Source organism: Microcebus murinus, chromosome 5 (genome assembly GCF_040939455.1).
Source record: "Microcebus murinus isolate Inina chromosome 5, M.murinus_Inina_mat1.0, whole genome shotgun sequence".
Lineage (NCBI taxonomy): Eukaryota > Metazoa > Chordata > Mammalia > Primates > Cheirogaleidae > Microcebus > Microcebus murinus.
The window spans coordinates 35,937,288-35,961,553 of NC_134108.1; the positions used below are offsets into that span (position 1 = coordinate 35,937,288).

At 34.5% G+C, this 24,266-nt stretch overlaps 2 protein-coding genes across 2 annotated transcripts in view; both read right to left on the bottom strand.

The window, feature by feature from the left end:
- Window positions 1-24,266, bottom strand: part of TPD52L1 (TPD52 like 1) — a 377,442-nt gene that overhangs the window by 104,755 nt on the left and 248,421 nt on the right. The gene's annotated exons all lie outside the window — the stretch shown is intronic.
- Window positions 162-24,266, bottom strand: part of RNF217 (ring finger protein 217) — a 109,223-nt gene continuing 85,118 nt past the window's right edge. The window contains exons 4-6 of the mRNA XM_012777520.2: window positions 14,047-14,248; window positions 11,641-11,712; window positions 162-10,288 (exon numbers count right to left, since the gene is read on the bottom strand). Coding sequence (XP_012632974.2) covers window positions 10,215-10,288; window positions 11,641-11,712; window positions 14,047-14,248 — 348 coding nt within the window. The 3' untranslated portion in view covers window positions 162-10,214. The remainder of the gene's footprint in view (window positions 10,289-11,640; window positions 11,713-14,046; window positions 14,249-24,266) is intronic.

The window sequence follows — 24,266 nt, forward strand, 5'->3', positions numbered from 1 at the left end:
TTCCTGCTTCTCCGTTCCTAGAATCCAATGCAGAAATGACTCTAATAAGTCCAAGTTTACTTATATGAGTAAGTAGTTAGGGCTCTGATAGTTTGGGCACTGTCGAATTTTACCTTTTAATTTCTTTGAATTCCAAATAGAGTGGAAAAAAGACAAGAGTCTTCTCTTTCAAAAACGTTTATTAGGCATGGCTGGATGCTGCTGCACGATGTACTGCACACATCACGCAGTAACAGCACTCCACAGTAATCCATACAACAGCTCATACACTGACAGTCAAAATAGTTTGATTCCCATCACAGTTTTCATCCAAGTAGAGTGAATGTCTTCTTCCATGCAATCTGATCTCATAATGAAGATTATCCTTCCATTCTAAAGTAACCAACCAAAAATAATTAAAAAAAAAAAAAAAGCCCAATCACAACAAAAAGCCATTGGGACATTAATGAAAGTCCAAAATATCACAAGGTATCCATCTTTTGAAAGACTTGTCCCTCAAATTTGTGTGATCTGACACTTGGGTTGCTTTTACTGCCAGCAGCAAGTGAGATTGTACTTACTAAGGAGCAGTACATTGACACATATCCACTGAAATTCTTGAGGTAATAGATTTTTAAATTTCACTGTTTAAAAAAAAAAATCTGTTAATTTCCAGGTCCTGTCCAGCAGGATCTATGTGTTGGCAGGAAGATTCTTTTCCTTTTTATTCTTTGTCAAATATTTACACATGTTTGCATATACAACCTGTGTCTTTGTCTTTTCTAAGCACATGGTTTATTTTAATTATTCATCATACATTCATCTGGAAAAGTTGAATTACATACTATGACACATGAAGAATACAATAAAACCAGCACTTTGTATAAAGCTAAAACAATAAGCACAGACCAAGAAGGGCAAAATAATATAGTATATAAAATGGCTTGAGTTGATAAAGCTCACTGTGAATGAATAACATGTAAATAGCAAACACCATGGTTCTCCAGCATCTGCATGGAAATATTACTGATAAAGTCAAGCTGTAGGGAACTGGTCAAATACATGAAATACCATATAGTTACTTTTATTTTTAATACCTTTTACAAAGTGATTTTGTCCCAACTGGAGCTATAGATAAAACAGATAGAAAAAATAATTTCAACTCCTGTTCAAACTTAATCAGCATTCTTTTTTGTGTTTTACAATACATTTCAATTTCAACAGCTTCAATTTCTGGTGTTTAATATCCATTTTTATACTTTAGTTTAAAAATGAATAATGAATTTAATAAAAATACATTGGTTAACCTGCTGTTCTAGAGATAATACAGTAGATTAGGGTAGCAAACGCAGCCTATAGACATTCCTAAAGATATACTGCCTCCTTAGCACTTTACACAGAGGGACTAAAAAACACTCACAAAAAAATATATGGCTCTTTAGATAAGAAATAAAGTCAAGTGAAAAGAAATAAGGCACTAATAACATGTATAAATGTTATATATTCATCACACAAAGCACCATATGGAAGGTTAAAGGGACTGTACATTAGTGCTATTGGAAAATGGGAATAAACCCAATTTTTCTGGCTTTTATTCACCAATTTCTTCCTTTCTTTTTAGTAATTAATTTATAAACACTAAGTGTTGAGTAAATTATAGACTATATTAAAAGCACAATTCATGTAACCGACAGCATGATATAATCATTTGGAAATAAGAAGTTGATTACTATAATGATACCCAAATTAGGTCTTTTAAATACTCCTTATTTCCCAACATTTTCATCCCAGCAGAATTTGTCTTTTCCTTTATGATTTCTTTTCAGAGATACCTGCCTAAGAACATTAATATTGTAGGTTTTCTTATTTTATTTCTATCTGCCTCTTAAAATATGTTCGAAATGGTTTCTTCCACATAGTTTTGTGGATATCAAGGTTATAGTATAACTAATGAAATGCAGGAAAGTTAAAAAATAAAATTACATAAATATTTCCAATATTATTAAAAAACCAAAGAAATCTCTTTTCAACCAGGCTCAATTTAAACATGAAAAATATAACTTAATTGAGAAATGGGTACAAATTTTACAGAAAACTAAAAATAGCAACATAATGAAATGATGGACAAGTTCTGGTACAAACTACTAGTGAACATTATTCATCTTAAAATTAAGAAATTTCTTCTCATTTTCTATTGCTAATGAGAATATAATTAAAATGGGATACAGTATGATAATTAAATAGAATATGACAATCATTCCTTAGAACTATAATTTCTGAATATATTGTAATAACAGATTAAACACCCAGATGCTTTTCTTTTCAGTATTTTACACTCTGTTAAAAAAGAGAATGTGAATAATTGTCCCACAGTTTTAATATAGATATACATAATTATAAATACATTTGTTTCATGTAAATGTCTTAAAATCAATTTTGCTTAAAATAGAAACAAAACAACTAACTCTCATGGCTTTTTAATTAATAATGTGTTAACTTACTAACAATTTAATGTCCTGTTTTCATGTTCCTGCTATACAAAATTATTTGTGATCTGTCAGAATTTACTAGTTATTATGTTAATAATTGCTTCTATAGCAACAAGATTATCAATTTTCATATTAAAAATCTGTAACAGATTGTCCTTGTCAAGGCAAATGTTTATATATATATATATATATATATATATAAACATTATAACAATTAGTAGTCTAGGTTTCATGTGAAATAAGGTTGGTCTACTTTTTAAAATACCATCAACAGAATTTTAATTGTGATGAAAATGATCAAATAATAAAAGTAAGCTATTGAGGACTTGCCATATGGAACTTTAAAAAAAATGGGTCTTAATAAAAGTTTGTAGTCAGCTGATAAAAAAATCATGATGCTTTATCTAGAATTTTCTTTAAAAAGAAACATAAAGCATGCTAATTTTCTATAAACTAAAAAAAATTTAGATATTTATACAAAATATTTAGATACTATTTGCTTGAAACAATAAAAATATATTTGGGTATTGAAGAACTAATATGTTAATGAAAATACTACTTTTAATAATTTGGCTAGATTATTGAGAATATTTCCCAAGCTGGGGCATGACATGAACACCATACAAATTTACAGGGAATGGTGACTGACAGTACAGCTTGCCAGCCACAAAAATTTAAAATGACATTTCTCCACCAATTTCTAGGGCCCTTTAACATCCAAGTTTAACTCTCCTTTGAACTTTTCTCTAGCATGTACTAAGACTATACTAAATATATCTTGAGTGTGACATATCTAAATCATATCAATGAAAAAGATGAACATTTGCAAATGGCAAATGCTTTATCTAGAATAGGGCTAATATCAATTATATTCAATGTGATCTACTTTAGATTATCAAAAATCTAATAACATTCACAGAGTATGAATCCATGACTGAATCTTATATACAAATGCTACACTATATAAATCCACCCCAAGTCTAAGCCATAGATAGGACTTTTTGCTGAAACAAAGATCATAAACCATAACCACAATTCTTTTTGGATAAAGGCTGAAAGACTTGGGGTCAGGCTGGATCAAAGTCCACACATGCTTTCTTTCTGTCCAACTAATATGCAAGTACAATATTGATCTTACGACATTCATGAAGCAATTTCTGAAGCCTGGTTTTAGAGTACTATTAGGCCCTCTGATCCAATTGACATCTTTTCATTCATTTGACTTACTTCTTGGCAGAGGGGTAGGCAGTATTCTCCAAATCCTCTCAAGAAGAGGAAAAAGTATTCCAGGCACTCTTGATACATTTCAATTTACAGACAGAATAAACCAAGGTAAATTATGCTCACTACTAGAGCTAAATTGTGGAGTCCTTTCAGTGTTGATTTTTATTTCACTAGAGTGAAAGGAGTTAATGGTAAGACAGAATTTGTCCCACACTTGGCAAGATGGGAAGAAGACTGCAGAGGCAAAAAGCAAGATAATCAGGAAATCTAAGAGAGAAAATAGGAACTTGATGTTGAAGTATGTGGGCATCATTTCACAAGAAGGGAAGGAAGTCATTTAGTATTAATGATGGAACAGAGTGACAAAATATGGCACAGAACTGAAAAAGAAAATGTTTTTGATATGAATAAGTCTGAATAATCTAAGGGATGCAAAGTTAAATACACTGAATGAAATTTCTTTTAAAAGATAAAAGGAGTGTAAAAAAAGGCAGTAATAATGTTTTGTGTATTTAAAAAAATAATTTAATGCCTTTTAAGTCCATATGGTTATTATCAAAACAATCACTTCTTTAGCCAAAAAATATGTATACATACTTTGTAATTTGCATAAATGCATGCTTCTAAACCTGGCACTTTGTACAGGTATCTATAAGGTATGTGATATATTTAAACCTCAGCTAATGCTCACACTACAGTGACTCTCTGTTTCTTGGATTTGGATAAAGTCAACTAAAGTTCTGGCCTTGCAATAGTGAAGTGTCACACACAATACTTGTCTAGAAAATGTGTATTAGCTCCATCCTCAAAACCAGAGTTAGAAAGGAGTCCCACTGCATTTCTCTCAAAGTCTTGTATCATTAGTTTGCATCTAAAAGGTATCATTTCACAATCTTAAATACTGAAATTTTGGAATTCTGATTTTTTTCAGATTATACTTTAACGCTTCTATAAAATTATTTAAGTTTTATCAAAGTAATAATTGTGGATATATATAATAAAAATGTGATTTTGGAACATATTTCACATAAGGAAGAAAATGTCATACTTAAATTATAATGACTTGAAAAACAAAATATGTTTAAACTGGCAATTGGTGGTAGTTTTAATTTATCATGTTTGTAGTTAGAGAAACTTCTTTTATAGAATTCATGAACTATGAAATTGCAGTTAAAACTTTCAGTAGAAATTAACTTAATATTTTAAGCAAGTATACAACCAGGTTATTAAGTAACAAGTATTAAATATTATTTGCTACATTTGAGCTCCTGATAACCAATTTCCAGAATTACTATAATTTCAGAAATTGCTACTTTTTTTTTTAGGTATGTTATACTTGGTTTTATATCTTTAGCTTCTGATTCCCCCAAATTTAAGGGGATGACACATATTTGTTAACACTATTATTCTACTGTCTCCATTGATATATATGTAATCAGTTGCTTTAACTCTGCTGTTAAATTATTTAAATGGGGCCAGCCACAGTGCTCAGACTTGTATCCCTAGCATTTTGGGAGGCTGAGGCAGGAGGATCACTTGAGGCCAGGAGTTTGAAATTGGTCTGGGCAACAAATGAGACCCTGTCTCTACAAAAAAAAAAGAAAGAAAGAAAAGAAAGAAAGAAAGAGAGAAGAGAAGAGAAGAGAAGAGAAGAGAAGAGAAGAGAAGAGAAGAGAAGAGAAGAGAAGAGAAGAGAAGAGAAGAAGAAAGGAAGGAAGGTAGGAAAGCAAGCTAGCTGTGGGTGGTGGCTTATGCCTGTAGTCCCAGCTACTGGGGAGGCTGAGGCAGGAGGATCACTTGAACTCAGGAGTTTGAGGTTGTAGTGAGCTATGATTGTGCCACCATACTCTAGCCCAGACAACAGTGAGACCCTGTCTCAAAAAAAAAAAAAAAAAAAAATTTAAATGGCATGAGTATTTTAAAGTGCATTATGGAATTTTAAGGCTATATTTATAAACAGATATTAACATAAACCAATAAAGCTGACCACAAGAAAAATTACTTTCAAAAGTTGGAATAGATTTTATCCACAAATATGAAAGAATAAGAATACAATCCAATGTGAAGACTCACATTAAGGCATATGTGCAGCTTGCTTATAAAATTAAAATCTAAAATGGTTTTGGCATAAATGTTCTTATTTTTTTTACTTAATAAAAATACCAATTAATGTTTTTAGGCCACTTTTTATAATCATAAATTTAACAGGCAGTGTAAAAGTCTAAGATTAAAACCATTATATTTAACGTGTATAGCTGGATTGATGTTTTGGCAGATGCACTCTAATTTGACAAAGGTCAGGAAGGAATGCCAATGCTTTGCATATGCCAGAGTGAGTGTTTCACCCCCTCCTGTCTCCTTCTCTTTTAGTAAAGAGGAGTAGCTGGAATAGCAGAGGTGTGGGGGAAAATGGGCTTGGAAAGGGGAACCCAGTACTGGAAAAGATTACAGTGGTTTGCACGTATTTCAGGGGAGCACTGGGTCATATATTTGGGTGGCAGGATTAAAAGATGAAGGCTCAAATGGGGCCTTGGGGACTCAAGAGACGGCAGTGTCATAGAACAAGGAATTTCCTAACAGGCATCGCTGAATCTTGATACCACAGCAGAGAAAGTACAATTAAAGATATCATGTTGTAATCTAACTGATGTTTAATTATCTTTGATTGTTTTCCTCTCTGTTCACTCTTGGGATACAATAGCACCTATGAGAAAATCAAGGTGGTAGCAATAGGATGTTTCTTGTACTGAAAGGTCTGACCTCTCTTCTTATGTGACATATAAAAATTCCTAAGGAACTGTTGGGATTCATTGTAAAATGAATGTCTTATCTTATTTGCTAATTTATAATCATCCCACCAAACCATACATAATCTATTTATTTTTCCATAAATTATTATGGGCATTTATAATTGCCAACATATTGCTTCCTACTGTTCACGATGGTGTAAGTAAGTTCCTCTCTGTAGCAACATGCACAAACATGGATAGTGTTTTAAAAAATGTGACAAACATCAATTTGGCTTGGGTATTTCATCTATATCTCTCAAGTTTTCAAACTAGGCAATCCAAAGTCAATTCATCTTTCTCACATTGTCTGACAGACATCTCACCACATTTTATTTTTACTGGAAAAAGATTTTCTCTTATAAGATTTGGCAAGATATTTATTTGGCTAATAAAGCAGGGAGGAAATTATCCTTCAAAAGATGCTTTTCTTTAAAAATTATGCTCTCCTGTGCAATCTTTCTTTTTATCCAACAAAGGGTCTCAAATATATTTCTATGACCTAATTTCCTGAAAAATGCATTACAAATTTTATTACAAATATCTTGTAAAAACAAAACTTAAAATCTTATGGAAATGTTCACACAAGGTGACAAAAATATATGCAAAGGGGTTTTTTACTGAAGCTTTGTCATAGAGAAGTGAAAACAATACTGATGTTCATTCCACAAGGGACTAATTCAGTAAATTAAAGTATAACCCCAGAATATATTATGTAATAATTTACAAAAGAATGAGGTAAATCTATTTAAACTCATAAGGAAAGGTATCTACTGATCTATAATAAAATAAAAGAGTCACAGTATGGTAAAAATATTATTATTCTCTTTGTATAAAACTAATACACACAGACATATACACGCACACCTATTTGTGTTTTTGTAGAAAGTGTCTGGAAGGGTACATACCAAACCATTATGTGGTTACCCCCTATCAAATAAGGGGTGGGGTAAGCAGAGAAATTTGTATTTTATAAATTCTGTATGGTCGATTTTTTAAAAAGTAGTATATATTAAATTTATAATAAAAACATATAAAAATGACAAGCCTTGGATACAAAGATATTTATTTTATGTGCATGCTTCTTTTTCTAAAGTAGTTTTTAGAATTTATCCCAAAAGTTACTACTATTGTTTTACCTTCAAAGTTGGCACTGACATAAACATAATACCTTTTGTTTTCTTCTCTTTTTTTAAGATCTTGATGAAACTTAGCAAAACAATTCACAAATAATTACTTTAAGTTACTAGCAGGGGAAGGCCTAATATATATTAAGCTTTAAAGGGAAGATGCATACATTCATTTAAAAAAATCTACGCAATAGAAAAATGAAAATCCTGTGCAACACGGTGCACACTACTTCAAGCATTGATGGAATAGCCTTCACTGAAAATAGACACCACTTTGTAACTGGAATATTAGAAAGTTTTTCAAATAATATAAAAATACCTCCAAAAGATAAGTTATTTAAAGAAAGGAATAAAAATCCCTGAGTAGGCTAAAGATAACAGATACTATAACCTAAGAAAATAGACTATCTAAGACCAGAGAGTACATTATTTAGCCAGTAGGTACATATGTATATGGTGTATGTATTCATATACAGTTATGGAACTATTTTATATATACTATGCATATGATATATATACATCATACATGTACACATCTGCTAGATTTGATTCATCATATTCACATATTGCCAAACTAACACCTAAGTTCAGGAAAGATGAACTTACAAAACCTAAGCACTTTTAGGACAGAAACATGTGTATTTAGGCTAGAAATTTTCATTCTTTTGGTCTTATACTACAGTGGCTAAAACAGGCACTCAATAAATATCTGTCAAATGTATGGATGAATGAAAAGATGAATTTGTGAAACTAGAGCATCACTTTTTCTTATACTACATTATGCTTTAGAAATGTGCTATTCCAAAACCATAAATGTCACACCCTCCTCTAACTGGAAATAGACAACTAGTCCAGACGCTGTGGTACAGCTATTCTGTGTTATTCAGAAAGAACGAAAGCATGCTGGCTTGTTACCCATGCACGTTAACTTCACATTTTGGGTCAAACAAAAATGATAAAATGTTCTTACACTCTGGAGCCCAACATAAACAGACTATCCATGTTAATGCATGTTTTATCATATAATCTATTTCAAATCAGACAAGGTTGCTGACAAATAAATGTACATACAACAGCTAATTTTAAGAATGTGGAGACAATTAGAAACTTTAGGCTTCTTAGGGGTCTTTTTATTCTTTCCTGCTAATGAACTTTTGTGATGAAAACAAAGGAATATCATAGGTTAGTTACTTGTTCTTTTCTTATTTTTAAAGATTTCTCAGCTTGAAAGAAATTCCTGAAAATATATTATTCTTTTTATGTGTTTCCTTTATATTTCAGATAAACTCATAAACTCATAAAAAGTTTTCAAATTACTCACCATAAGAAGACACCAACAAATTATTATGCATTTGAGCAGTAAACATAAGAAAAATCCTTCAAAATTAGTATGTGTTTTTATGAAAAACTTGGGGACAAATAAAAAAAGAGAGTAGAGGAAAGGAGAGGAAAGAAGGTGGGGTATTAAATAATGTAAACCTTGACCTAAAGCAGAATTATCTGTAAGTACAAGTTGGTTGAAAAATTAGCAGAATAGGTATTTGTTTAAAGACTTAAGCAGTTCTCTCCACACCAAACTCATTCTTTGGATTAAATAATCCCATGTGAAGGATTTATGAAACATGTACACCAAAATATACTAAATCTGAAAAGACTGAATATTTGCATCTTGAGAATTTCTTAAAAGGAGCCTATCATTTCTGTCAGTTCACAAAGCTTAATACTTCTTGGGGTGACATTGCACAAATTTCTGGATGTGTGTGATGAAAAGAGAGAGCAAGAAATAGAAAGGGTCAACATCGAAATAGCCTGTATTCTACATTGGCTTTAATTCAGTACATTACCAAATTATGCCCACAAAAGAACCATCATCTTTAAATAGGTCTATGAAAGTGTGGAAAAATAGTGTAAAGACATGGAACTAGGTAAATACAAGGTTAATGGGCCTAGTTTCAATATATATTTATATACACACACATTCACGCCCCTCACGTTTTTTACTGAGTTACCTCAGTAACTCAGGATTCTTTTCATTAATTTAGTTTCATTAGTTCCCTTTTGGACATTGAGATTTTGAGCAATTATAGCATCTGAAGAATAAAGGAATTACACTGCTTGGGCCACAGAGGAAAACAGGTGCATTTGCATTTGGTGAACTCTTATCTTCTGAAAAGTGGCCTTGTTTGTCGGTACAGACAGGACTTCAGCTATTCACACGAAATCTCACAAGACAGCTGGGAAGGAGGTTCAGGGTTCAGACAGTCCAAGCAATGCTCAGAGAGATGTGCTCAGAACAATTCTGAGGTTAACTGGTTCTGAATTAAAATATTTTCTTTCAAGAACCATGAAAGTCAGAGTTATGATATAGATGTTTATAGTTTATGAAAGTGACCATTTTTGAAAAGCAGCAATTTGTTTAGGGAAAGGACAGGATACCAGGTTGGGAGTGCACCGTAGCTAGAGGCATTGTGGCCTGCGGAGAATCACGGGCAGAAGAGATGGTAGAAGGTTCCTCTCTCTGTTTTTCAAGATGTGACTCACTGATGGGCTACCATTCTGTACAGCTCCTATTTCGACCAGCTTAGTTAGATGATATCGTCTGCATTTTACCAGTGCATACCTGTCCGTGATCGTTTTCTCTGTTTTTTACAAAGGCAGTAGATAGGAAATACAAACAAACCTAGGGATTTAAAACATTTAATTAGGATGAGCAGTATTTACATATTTAAAATTTAAGATTAAAATTGTACAATGTAAAATTAAAATTTATATATTTAAAATTTTCCATTTTTATTTATTTTCAAACTATTTAAAAACTATTTATAAATAATCATTATTTAGCAATATATGAACATGAAGAGAGGGAAGACACCTATGCTATGAAATGGATTTACTTCTACAAGATTTCATTCTTTAGTATTTCCCTTTAGCTTTTGCCCATTTTAACACAACCCTGAGTAGTACCCATTTAGATTGGAATAATGCTTTCTATCAAATTATCAAACCATAGTCATATCATTTGTATACTATGATATTCACACTTCAGTTTCAGGGAGTATAGCACATTACTTCAGAACACACACTGTGGAGCCAAATGTTGGGTTTGGGTCCCAGTTCTACTACTTATGAGGCCCTAGTAAACCTTAATTTCCTCAGCTATAAAATGCAGATAATAACATCTACTTCCTAATGTCCTGACTCACTGCAAAAACTTAGATGTCAGATACTTTATAATTCTATTTGTCCTGCTTATGCATTACTTGCTAAAAAGAAGTTTGTACGTGAAAAATAATTTTATTTAGCAAAAACCCAAACTATATCTACTATATGGAATGGTCATCAAAGCAACTTTTATCTACAGCATTTAGTTTAAAATTCTCTAAGGCAAAGATTGTCAAAGTGTGATCTCTGAGCCAGCAGTATCAACATCATCTGCAAACTTTTTGGAAGTACCAATAAATGGGCTCTACCACCATACTGAGTCAGAAACTGCAGGTAGAAACCAGCAATTTGTGTTTGAAACAGCCATCCAGGCTATTCTAAAGCATGTTAGGGTTTGTGGACCACTGCTATAAAATACATAATTTAATATACTTGTATAAATAAAACTATACAAGTCACTGAAAGGTTTCCTATTCTTTAGTGTTCAAGTACATGTTAGGTATGTTTCTATACACACTGAGGGCATCTTTTTTTATCCAGGGCATTTTTTACTGAACCAAACCAAACACCTAAGAGTATGCCACAGCTTCTTTTCCTTGATGCTCCAATCTGGACTCAGAATTGGACAATTTTAGTTCTAGTCCACTCTACTCTTTCACTAAGATACTAATTGCATTAACCTTGGTATTCAAAGGGGATTAATAATGCTTTGTAAGATACATGAATCAAATTGTTCATAGACTGAAAAAAGTCAGACAAATACATCCTACAGGAAACATACTCCTCTGAATTTTTAAAGAATATATTCATTAGCTATGTAATGCAGGCATGAAATAGAAATCATGCCCACTTAATAAAAGTGTTTCTTACCGATTACAACTGCTATGGCCCCTAGCACTAATCCCAAAACCAGGATTAGAGGTGCAATGAATAATTTTCCAGCTGGAAAACAAAAGGCAAAATAATTTAAAGCATCTCAAAACAAATTTACTGAACAATTACAGCAATGCTTTTAAAATACCATAGTGTATGTTATTTTAAAAGAAGTCTGATTATAATGAAGGCTGTATATCTCTAAGAAATGTATCAAGTGTAGAATAGATATACACATGTGAGCCCAGTAGCTTCACCGAAGTCCTCAGCTCATGCATCCAACATCTCAACAATTGTGTATTCTTTATAGCCCCCCCCAAAAATTCCAAATCAACTAGCTCACTTTATTCTATCAGGACAATCCATCTTTGTGCTTTTATGTTAGATCTTTTTCGTTCAAGATGCTGAAAGATTATGAAAGCAAGCACTGGCACATCCTGAGTTAGCAGGAGAAAACCCAGTTAGCTCACAAAATGGAGAGCAGGTAGGTACTACTGAGGGCTTCTGCCCAAGCCCACATCTAAAAAAGTAGCTTATTTACTTCCTGGGTCCAGAGAAAAGTCAAAATATGAAGACCTAATAGACTAAAGTACAAATGGGATGTTGTAAGACTGTTAGAGAAAACTACCAATAAATATACAACATTTTTAAGGTTACTCAGGTGAATCATTTTACCAAATTGGAAAAGGAAGCACTTATAAAAGTAGAAGGCTAAATGGCTGGTTAAGTATGCCTAGTGATATCAGCCAGAATTTTCTTTTCTAAATGAATAATTAAGGAGTGATGAGAATAAACTCTAGTCATATGTAAACACAAGTGTCCACAATTAGAATTCTACTGACTTTGAAAGACACTAGCGCAAAAAAAGAGGCCAGTAATTAATATCTTGTCACTGTAGTAACCTTAAGGCATGTGACACAGCTGCAGAACTGCACAACCCAAATGCAACAAGCAATGAGAAAGGAACAGGGGACTCTGCAGAAGTATCACACAGCTGTGATACCATTCTATGAATTAAAGACAATAATTTGGAATAACCAATTACACAAAAAAATAGAAACATAATGCAGCCATTTGTTGGAAGTTTGTCAGAAAAATATTAACATTTTTATTCTTAAGAAATGGTCTTTGGAACCAGATGACCAGGCATGTATAATATATAGTTTTTAATATTAAATTTAAAAAGATTATCATTCAATTAGCACCATGCCTAACCATGGGCTTTACTTATATTTTTCACCAATGAGAATCCAATTAAGGAATACTATATTGCATTGAACAATTATGTTTAGTATACTCTTAAAGCTATGCTTAAGTTGTTAGCATATATAGGCTTATATATTTTAAAAGAATCTGTTTTTCTTTCATGTACATAGCTCAGTCTGTTTATTCATACTTCCTTTTTAAATAATTATCAATACATTTTCCTAATAGCAATGAAACATGACTGTACAGTAATAGCACTGAAAAGAAATAATGGAGCTCTCTGCATGGTGAAAAAGAGAGGAAGAAATCTCACAGTGGAAACACTCCAGAGGAGTAGGGAGGGAGTTACTGAAAGAAAAAATATTAGGTCAGAAGAACACTATTTCACTCAAAGGTGGTGGCATTAGGCCAGGGTGATTTGATTACGAGCAGGTATCTGAGTTTCTGTTTGCATATTTGCACGTGAGTATGTATCGGGGCTTATGTGTTGTTGAGGAAGAAGTGGGTAAAAAGTCAGTCCACAAAAACATTTACACTTGGATAATCAAACTTAGGTTTGTATGCGCTGAGGACATTTGATACTCATTCCATTAACTAATGATCACATAAACATTAGTTATTACGTATTAATACAATAGAAAAATATATGCAATGACGTATCAATTATAAAGATATAATGAAACTCCATTACAGGACTTTGAAATATGTGGATTTTTTGCCTTCCTAGACCACATTCCATGCTGTACTGTTCTGCATAATTTCCATGAATAAACATAGGATATGTATAAGACATGCTGCTAGATATCATCCATACAAACCTAGATATCATCATACAAACCTAGATATCATCCATACAAAATACAGGTTGACACTGTTTCTCTCATCAAGTGGTTTACAACAGGGTTTCAGGAATTTAAAAGGCTAATGACTTCAGATTTCTGCAGTGTAATTAGTAATTTGCTTTTTAAACAAAAGCTGCTTGCTCATATAAGTAGTGCACTGCTAACAAAACTTATAGTTTTTAATTTTGATTTCAAAGGGTGAGAGAATATGCTCCTCCTGTTGCTGTGGGAAAGGCCCAACTAGAACACCTGGCAATAGCAGGTGCTCAGAATTGTCACAGCTGTCACGTATCTAAGTTCCATTATCACTACCGGACTCCTAGGAAAGACTCCTATAAGCATGTCAGATACTCACCACAGACCGACCCTCGCACCAATCTCCTTAAATGAGGTCTCTCTGGGAGGTAGCGATATTTGCATCCAAATATACTGAGGTTTGATGTGTGGTCTCCAAAGAAACGGAGCTGGCGGTATCTCTCCCCACATCGATAACAAAAATTAGTGTTACATTGGGAGCACGTCATATGGTCACATCCTTCAGTTCTCTGGATGTGGATCTGTAACCACGAAAGAAAGAGAAGGAAAAGGTACTCAAGTTTTTAATAAATAAAATCTAGCAAATGTTATGGAACAACATTTATGACTTTCACCAAAAGAGAAGTCTCTTGTAGCATTCCTGAGGCTGTCGATTTGCTCATAATCACACCTTTCAAGATTATATTTTTACCAAATACTTTCATGCATGCAAAGCTTGGTAACATTTCAGGTATGCAAGCCGTTGTCTTCCTTTGACCAATATATACATAAACACATTTGTCTTTCCAGACCATACACCTAATTCAATGGTTAGGAGGCAATTTAAAATGCTATGAAAGTATATTTTGTTTATGTAATGATCAGCAAGAATGAGGTGGCCTGGGGAAATAAGAAGAGATGAAGAATATTCCTTAAAAGAAGGGATTATGTAAAACTTTTTGTGAATAAATATCAAAAAGCAGAAATCTCTCTTTGCTAAAGGAAATGACAGCAGATATAAATGTATTTGCAATCACATTTTAGTTTCCAACTCTAAAATTATTTGTAAATGTGTGACCTGTTTGTACAATGCCATCTGTACAACTAAGCACCTTCCTCTGTTGCAGCCAAGTTACATGCAAATACAGCTTCACCCATAATTTAAAAAAGATTTTATTCCTGGATAGTCTACCATATGCCCAAAGTGGTAGTCACTGTTGCAAGCACTAAGGTCAAGTTATCAGCAAGATGTTACTCTTTTAGATAGAACTGGACATGACTGAGAATCCTCATGTACATCGTAAATAAACCAGAGCCATCTTTCACTCAAACATGTGCACACTTTGTTAGGTGAATCATGATGAAAGAGAAATTAACATCATTTAACTTAACATTATTTCATAAAGAGAAAAATAATTTGGTTACACTGCCCAAATCTCCTGTGATTAAAATGAGATCACCTAAAAGAGTCCTTCCATTTCACCAGGGAGTAGGCGTTTACTATGTTCAAGTTATATCTTCACTCATTCCATATAAATATATATGAGTTCTTTGCTTAGAAATTTTCTTTAAAATGTTTCCAATACCACTTTGATTATTGTAACCATCTATCCATGACGTTGCTCTGGGACTAGAGTGTCAGTGAATGTTTTAATGCAATTGGGAACTTTACCATTAACACACGAGTCAAACCTCCAGGGGTTGTCTCACTCTTGCCAGTTAAGCCTTTGGCCACAGTACACACTTTACATATTTCATTTGAAATTATGTTTTCCTTCCCCTAATACATCGTGCAGTTCTCCAAACTTTTGCAGTAGTGTACTTATAGCTGCATTTTTGAAAAACTGGTCAGTAATTTATTAAGATAAAATCATCCAGGAAAAAGAAAAGAGCTCTGTGAAAAGAGAAATTAAAAGGTAGAGAGATGAAAAAAATGTTGCCACTTTAAAATATAATCTCATAAGTTTTAAGAATAAAACATGTTTGAAGTTGCCAACTGTAAAACATACTCAGTATTTCAGTTTTAGTGATAACCAAAATGTTAAACTGCAATTTAAGGAATAATACAAATTTAAAATGAACTGTGAGACTACTTGTAAAATAACAACAGGTATTAAATCATAGTAATGGTAAAAGTTTAATTAAAAAAATATATGTGTGTGGATCTAATTATCTATCTATCCATCCATCCATCCATCCATCCATCCAACCATCTACCTACCTACCTCTCCGGAGAGTTTCTAGGTGATTGTGACCCTTTTGAAGAAGTAATGATTAAGTTGAAGGCAGCACACATTACAGCAAGCATTTTATACATGGGTAAATGAATGAACCAAGAAAGAAAAGTTTGCCAAGTGGCTGGCAGGCCTGCAGGTATTGGTGCATTGTAAGTTAAATGTCCATTCCCTTCTAGTGGCTGACTGACACTTGGCAGGTAAGCCTCAGCTCCACAGGAAGGATGAAAGGACCTGGGCTTTGACTTCGAAGTCCCCGTGTTTGAAGTCTGGCTCTACTAGCTATTAGAAAAGCAGTCAGGCGGGCGCTGTGGCTCACGCCTGTAATCCTAGCTCTTGAGAGGCCGAGGCGGGCAGATTGCTCAAGGTCAGGAGTTCAAAACCAGCCTGAGCAAGAGCGAGACCCCGTCTCTACTATAAATAGAAAGAAATTAATTGGCCAACTGATATATATATATAAAAAAAAAAATTAGCCGGGCATGGTGGCGCATGCCTGTAGTCCCAGCTACTCGGGAGGCTGAGGCAGAAGGATCACTCAAGCCCAGGAGTTTGAGGTTGCTGTGAGCTAGGCTGACGCCACGGCACTCACTCTAGCCTGGACAACAAAGCGAGACTCTGTCTCAAAAAAAAAAAAAAAAAGAAAAGCAGTCAGTTCACCTCTCCCAAGCCTCAAGTTAGATAATATTCCTTACCATGTAGTGTAAAATGTGGTAATATATGCGCAATGCCTAACCCATTGTTTGGCACATACTCAATTAGACCAATGCAAAGTTGGTCCCCATCTAGCCCTTTCCCTTTACTCACCTAACATGTGAGAAATCAAATGCCCGGGTAATATAACTGCAAACCCCTGATTGCCAGGTTGTCCCCTTTCTCACTTCTTCCCATGGGTAATTCTTAGGCTGACGCTGGCCTAGAGAGCACCTTCCTAGGCAGGCCAGGCCAGGGCCAGCTTGTAGTCAAGGGCATATGAGCATTTGGGGTCAAGGGTTCCAACAAATCATGATTTGGGCAATAAAAGCAAAACTGGTGTTTCTTGCTTTTTGCTGCCTTATCCTTTTTCAGTCACACCACATTTTTTTTTCTTCTACATGACAGTCCAGTAGCAGTGGATCCAGGTTTTGTGGGGCTTGCAGTTTACCTAATTTGTGGATCCTTAAGGAGAAGAATGTAAATTACAAACACAAACTAGATACAAGGTCTAAGAAGGGGCTGGCACAGGTGAGGGTCTTTGAAGCTTAAACTTTTTAACTTTCTGGTAAATCAGCCCCTAGCCAGCAGGTACCCTCTACTGTGCATATTTATCTATGACTACTGTGGCCACATCCACTTAGCACAGGAGATGGTGTTAGAAATGACATAGGCTAAAGTCCCCACTGGACCCTTGAACCATTTCTGAGCCCTCTTTCAATCACCCGAGCACTAGGAGAGAACATGCTTGAAGACAACAGCTGAGCACCCAGAACTTCATACACACAACTTTTTCACTATATTATATTTGATCTCCAAATGGAGATAACACAACTTAAAACTCCTGATAATACAGCAGTGTCATAGATGACCTATAAAGGGAAGAGGGCTAATATTTCTTCAGAGCCCATGATGTGCCAAGCATTGTACACAGATTAGCACTTTTAAGCCTCATAACTGCACCATGAGATTGGCAAGCTCAGAAAAGTAATCTGCTTGAGTGACAATCCTACGGAATGAAGAAAGGATTATGAATTTACCTCTGTTTCTTTACTATGGTAAGCAGCCTTTTATTACAAACTTAAAGGTAAAACCAGAAGGTCAATCTTATTGTTTGCCAACTGACAGCACAATCTTTCCCCTAGTCAGATAAGCGCGTCTGCTCTCCCTGCACACGGCGCAGTCTTTCTGCTTGTTTCCACCATTCTCTGGGCCAATTCACATTCTTCATTCAAAACGGCACCAAAACTTTTTCTGACAGGAAACTTGTTCTAATAAGTTAAACTTGTGACTGACAGTTCATTTGACTCAAAATTTCACATGTAACTTCCACTGTCATTTTATATGTGCTTTTAATATTGCTTCATTGGGTTCTAAAATTTTTATGTGGCCTATTATTTCATTTAAATAATGAAGACTGCAATTTCTAGTATTTCTCTTTTAATAGTCTTTCCTTATCAGTAATATAAAATTCTGAACACAGCAGGCAAGAAAAATGTTGGTCAAATAATATTTCTGCACAGGAAGCGATCAAATGTAAGCTCTGATAATGCTCTCTAGTAACCTTGTACACACTGCAGGATTGTATGATTCTATAGATTAATTTGAATATTTTATGCACATAATCATGGAAAATGGTTCCATAATTTACCAACTGTCAAGTACACAATTCTTCCTTGAATACTATTGTGACTATACTGGATTATATATAAATATTTTATTATTTGATACTAACAGAGAAATGAACTAATAAAATACAAGTTAACGTGCAGCAGGAGACATTATTTTTCAATTTGCTAAGCAAACTGTAATTCTGAACTTCTAAAAGGGTCAACTTTGACAATGCCATCTTTGTTTATTTTTAAAACACAGGTTTACATCATATTAATATTTGATGAACATGAAGTTCATTTTTTACTCAATGAATTTTTTTTATAACTTTGAAAACATTCATTAGTTTAGCTTTGCTAATAAACCAATCACTCAACTGGCTATAATTTAGCATCAAAATTCTGCTTTTGCTTAAGAGATGAAGACAGACTAGGACAGACTAGTTTTACTAATCCATTAGATTAAACTGACTATTAATAAGCTACAATGTCATTCGATTTGTTATTACTCAGAGAGGTTTTCTCTATCTATGACAAGTAAGGATGCCTGATACTTAAGGAATTGGATATTTATGCAACAAATGTTGCTTATGTCTTTCTATACTTTTTAGTCATGACATGAAATGTTCAGAATAAGTTAGATATTTCCTTAATAAGAATTTGATATTAAGTTTACATTGTAGTATGTAGTAAGATATGACCCAATAGACAAATTTTATGCCTACAAGACAGATCAAGGTTCGTGATAAGAGAATAATCATTATATATACTGACAGATGCTTCTTGACTTACTATGCGATTATGTCCTGATAAAATATTGTAAATTGACAATTTCATAAGTTGAAAGCATCATAAAACAAAAATAGGCATTTTGTAGACATAACAGGATACAAAAACACAAAACACATATCCAGAAAATGCTGGCAACACACTGCACTTGTAGTGCCAAATGTGAGGCCTGTCAATTCCTTAATCACTCCATATCTCATCAGGCCTCATATTTGGAATTTGTATGCCTTTTATTTTGTTTTTCCTGAAAGTTCACATTGTTTTAATTAAAGAGTTTTAAGTGTAAAGTGAGAAATGCTGCCACAGGGTTAGTACAGGGCACTCCTCAGGGCCATGAATATGCTGTGCTTGGAATGCTCCACCTTAAGTCCCCTTAACTGGTGAACTGCTACTTGTCCTTCATTTCTCAGATCAAATGTCACTTCCTTAGAGAAACCTCTTCTGACCCTGACAGCAGATCAAGCTCCTCTATTAAGTGCTCTCTTCAGACCTTCTTATTTTCTTATAGCATTTGGCATAGCTTATATATATATATGTATATATATACATATATAGCTTGCAAATATATAAATATATAGCTTATAGGTATATATTTATTTGTACAATTAAGTGAGGCATTTCTCACTTTACACTTAAAACTCTTTAATTATCTGTATCCCTCTGCTCAAACCCTTCACTCTCAGTCTATAAAAGCAACAGGGGCTCAGATCATTTACATCTTTTTCATTATCTCATTAAAAGGCCTTGCACAGGTACAGACACAATGCATATTCTCAATAAACACTTATATAAAAAAAATGAGTATTATCCATGGTCCCCTAATTGCCCAAGCCAATGAACATGCTTTCATTTTTATCTTATTGTACCTTTGTGTCATTTAATCAGCTGATCACAGTACCTCCTTCCTGACCTTTCATATATTCTTACTTCAATGACACCTTTTTTCCAGATTCTTCTCTTATCTCTCTTAGGTTCCTCTTCCTTAATCGCATCCAAAATTTACCACTTTGCACATGCTCTTTGGGTGGTCTTTTCCACATTCAAATGGTTTCAACTTTCTTCCACTGGATCTCATTTCATTGCCTCCACTGTGGACCTGACTCCCGAGCTTCAGACTCACATGGAAACTGTTTGATGGTCACATACAGCTATCTGCCTTACGGACATCTCAAAGTCAAATAAACAAAACCAAATTCACCATCATACCATGGCCCTGTATCGCAACAATAACAAAATAAAAGTAGGTCTGTTTCCATTATTTTATCTCAGTTTATGGTATCACCATCCATCTAGACATGGAAGCTAAACACCTGGTGGTTACCCTCTTATTTCTCAGATTCAATTAATCATCAAGGTCAGACAGCTTTAGTCTGGTGATATTTATCTAATCCTTCTCTTCCCCATCCCTTGACAACTAGTCTAGCTTAAATTGTCATTATTTCTTTCTGGATGTCTGTAACTACCTCCATAAAATTAATAGCAACCAACCTAAAAAATAAATCTGATACCATCATGCTCCTGCTTACAACTTTTCAATGGCCTCCACCAGCTGAAGGATGAACCCCAAGTTTCTGAATGTTGCATGCTAAGTCCGGGCTCTTGTTTGCTTCTCTAGCTCCACCTTTCACCACTTCCTTCTGTGAACCTTACACTAAGGGAACCACAAAGTGCTTGTGGCTTTTATAGAACCACACACTTCCTGGCTCTGAGCCTCTGCACTTTCTGGCATCCATATGGCTGGGACATGCCTCCATTCCATGAAGCCTTTTGCCTCATCTTGTGCTTCTTTCACCCTGTTGCATCCACATTCCACCATGCTGTACTTCAAAATCACTGGGCATGCTCCCTTCTCAGGGTCTCCTGGACACCTTTCGTCATGCCATAATCCACCAACAACCCTCAACAATCTAGCTCTCCTGGATGCCTCAAGATGAATGAGATGTCCTTTCACCATGAGTCCTCTTATAATATTCTCTGCAAAGCTCTGCTGAAGTGCAGTAGTTTTCTCCTTGTCAGTCTAATGACTATGTCTCCCCTTCTGTGAGTTCCATGAGAAAAAGGACCATGTCTCATAAAGCAAGTAATGGCTTCTCATTAAATGGAGGAATGAAAGATGACATTCATCTATTCAACCATCTGTTTAGTGCTACACAATGCCTGGCAACAGCTCTAAATACTAGATAGAGGTATCTCAGAGGACAAAACAGAAAATCCCTGCCTCATGGCTTTAAAATATGTGCATTATATCCATTATTTTAAGTAATGATAAATAATATGATACAATGGAGAAAAAGATAAAGCATATTAGTGGAGATAGTATCTATCGAGGCAGGGAAGAGTAGTTTGAAATAACAGATAAGGTGGCCAAGGACAGCCTTCCTGAGAAGTTGAATTTTACTCAAAGACATTTAGGAAACGAGGAGAGCTGGCCAGGCAGATATCTGTGAAAAGAACATTCCAGACAGAAAGAAGAGCAAGTATAGAAACCCTGAAAAGGGAACATTCCCACTGATCGTGAAGCACAGCAGGGGTGGAATGTGGCTGCAGCAGGGTGAAGAAGCAGAAGATGAGGCAAGAGGCTTCATGGAATGCAGGCATGTCCAAGCGCAACGGTCATATGGTCGCCATAAAGACTAGCTTTTGCTCTGTGTGAGATGGGAACCACAGAGTTTTGAACACGGGAGTGACGTAATCTGTCTTTTGTTTAATAGCCTCATTCTGGCTGCTGGGTTAAGAAAATTGTGAAGAGTGAGATAACAGTCTATTGCAAAAATCCTGGAGAGAGAACGATGATGATGTCTTGCCCCAGATTAGTAAAAGTGGAGGTGCTGAGACATGGTCAGATGCTAAATATTTTGATGGCACAATCTACAAAACTTAATGATTGACTGGATGTGGGGTAAGAAACAGAGTCTGGAATGACCCAAAGTTCTTGGCCCGAGCAGCTGGAAGATTGGAGTTGCCGTTTGTTGAGATGGATAAGCTACAAGAAAAACCATTTGGGGAAGAAGAGAATATACTTCATTGGAGAAATCTATAGAGTCAAGCAAAGATGTTGCATAGGCATTTGGATATGTATCTTTTCTCACAATTCTCCAAACCTTTATGATATGCCTACTGATTGAGCCACGGGCAAAATTCATAACCTGTTTTGAATTCTAAGTTCAGTGTGCTGCAGAAAGAGAAAGAAACTCTTAAAACTTGAAGTGACATGAAAATGAAAACTAATGAAGTACCTAAGAAAGCTTTTAGATCTTTTAGCAAAACTGGCTCCCTCAGTATTCACATAGAAAATGGGCAACTTTTTACTCAAATGTTTCCCTGTCTTCATAGCTCACTGGACTTCATTCCTTTTAGAAGCCCTCATCAACTATAACAGAAGCTTTCGAAAGGGGTGCTCACACCCCTGGAGATATTTTAGAATTTTTTTTGTTTTTCTTGGGGGATGTTTGGTTGTCACAAAGGTGTATGATGGTGGCATTTATGGATGTCCTACAATGCTTGGGATACCCTGCACAGTAAAGAATTGCGCTCTTCCCATATAATATTCAAATGCACTAGACATCCATATAAACAAAAATCTGTTTATAAATATCTGAACTCAGAACTTAACTCCCTTTTACATATAAACACAAAATAATGTTTGCATGGTTTTAATATACAATGAATTGTTAGTTATAATAACTACCATGAAAATTGAGGAAAGATTGCTTGTGTTTAGTACCTAATTCCATTTTATATATAATCCCAAGATGTTTACATGTTTTAATGTATACTGAATTTTCTAGTACTATATCTACAATGCACATACGTATATGTATATATATATATACACATACATAAATAAACATGCAAACATACATAGTTATACTTATTTTGTCCTCATTTTTTTCAATTTTTTGTTTTGACAGGGTCTTGCTCTGTTGCCCAGGCTGGAGTGCAGTGGCATCATCATAGCTCACTGCAACCTCTAACTCCCGGGCCCAGACAATCTTCTACCTCAGCCTCCTGAGTAGCTGGGACTACAGGTGTATGCCTCTGCCTGGCTAATTTTTCTATTGTTTGTAGAGACAAGGTCTTGCTATTAAATGCATTGCTCAAGCTGGTCTTGAATTCCTGGCCTCAAGCAATTCTCCTGCGTGGGCTTACCAAAGTACTGGGATTATAAGCACGAGCCATTTTTTCCGGCAACCACAGGCTACAAGCTACAGCTCAGATATAAGAGACCACAAACATGGCTTTTGTGTTAATCTGATGTGAACAGGGGCAAATTAATCATTTTCTCTGAATCCATACATCCTTTCCCAAAGCATACTATTATAGGATTTAAGAGAATAAAATCTCTTAAGGGAAATAGCATGACAAGTAAATTCCTTTAATTCCAAATTCACAATAAATTATGGGTGAACATAATTCATTTTCTTCTGCCTGCTTTTTAAAAGTATCCATCCATAATTAAACTCTCTGAAACTGGTTCTACATCAAGAAATGATGGTAATTAGCCCTTCCTCACAACTTTCTTTTAAGAATTAAATGAGACAACAAATGTAACTTATATATTACTGAGCCTGTTATTTTATTATTACTATGCAACATCTTAACGTTTTATCAAAACAATAATTAAGAACTGGATGGTACACTGGAAATCGGCATCCGGGATGTGATGAAACACCATATGTGTAATAGCTACAATGGAGACTGACAAATAATACATGTCAGTAAATGTTACACAGTGTTATTACTATTATTATTACTTTGCTAACACCATCAAAAAAGATAGAGCATTGGAGGAAGGCACTTTGTATAAAGATGACATATCAGAATTCAGCAATGCCTATTCATATTTTGGTATTTCTTTTAAAAACAGAAGAATGATTGTTCTGTCACCATAAAATAAGGAATGTGTGGACTCTGGAATAAAATAAATGACTTAATTACTCACTAATTCATAAATCACAATACTTATATATTAGCGTAAGAAAATGTACAATTTCCTAATTATCTCTCCTCAGTGTCTTATAAAAAATGTCCTAAAAAAGAAATGGGAGATTATTTATGTAAGAATAAAATCAAAGTGGGTAGCTGTAGATAATCTAGTTGGCTAAGAATGACTATATTTCTATCATATTACATAATGTTTACATGAATATTTCTTTTATCTGACATTAAGGAAGAAGGAAATTTGGGGGAAGATGTCTAAGGAATTCCCCTTAACTTCCCAAATAAAAAAACCTAAC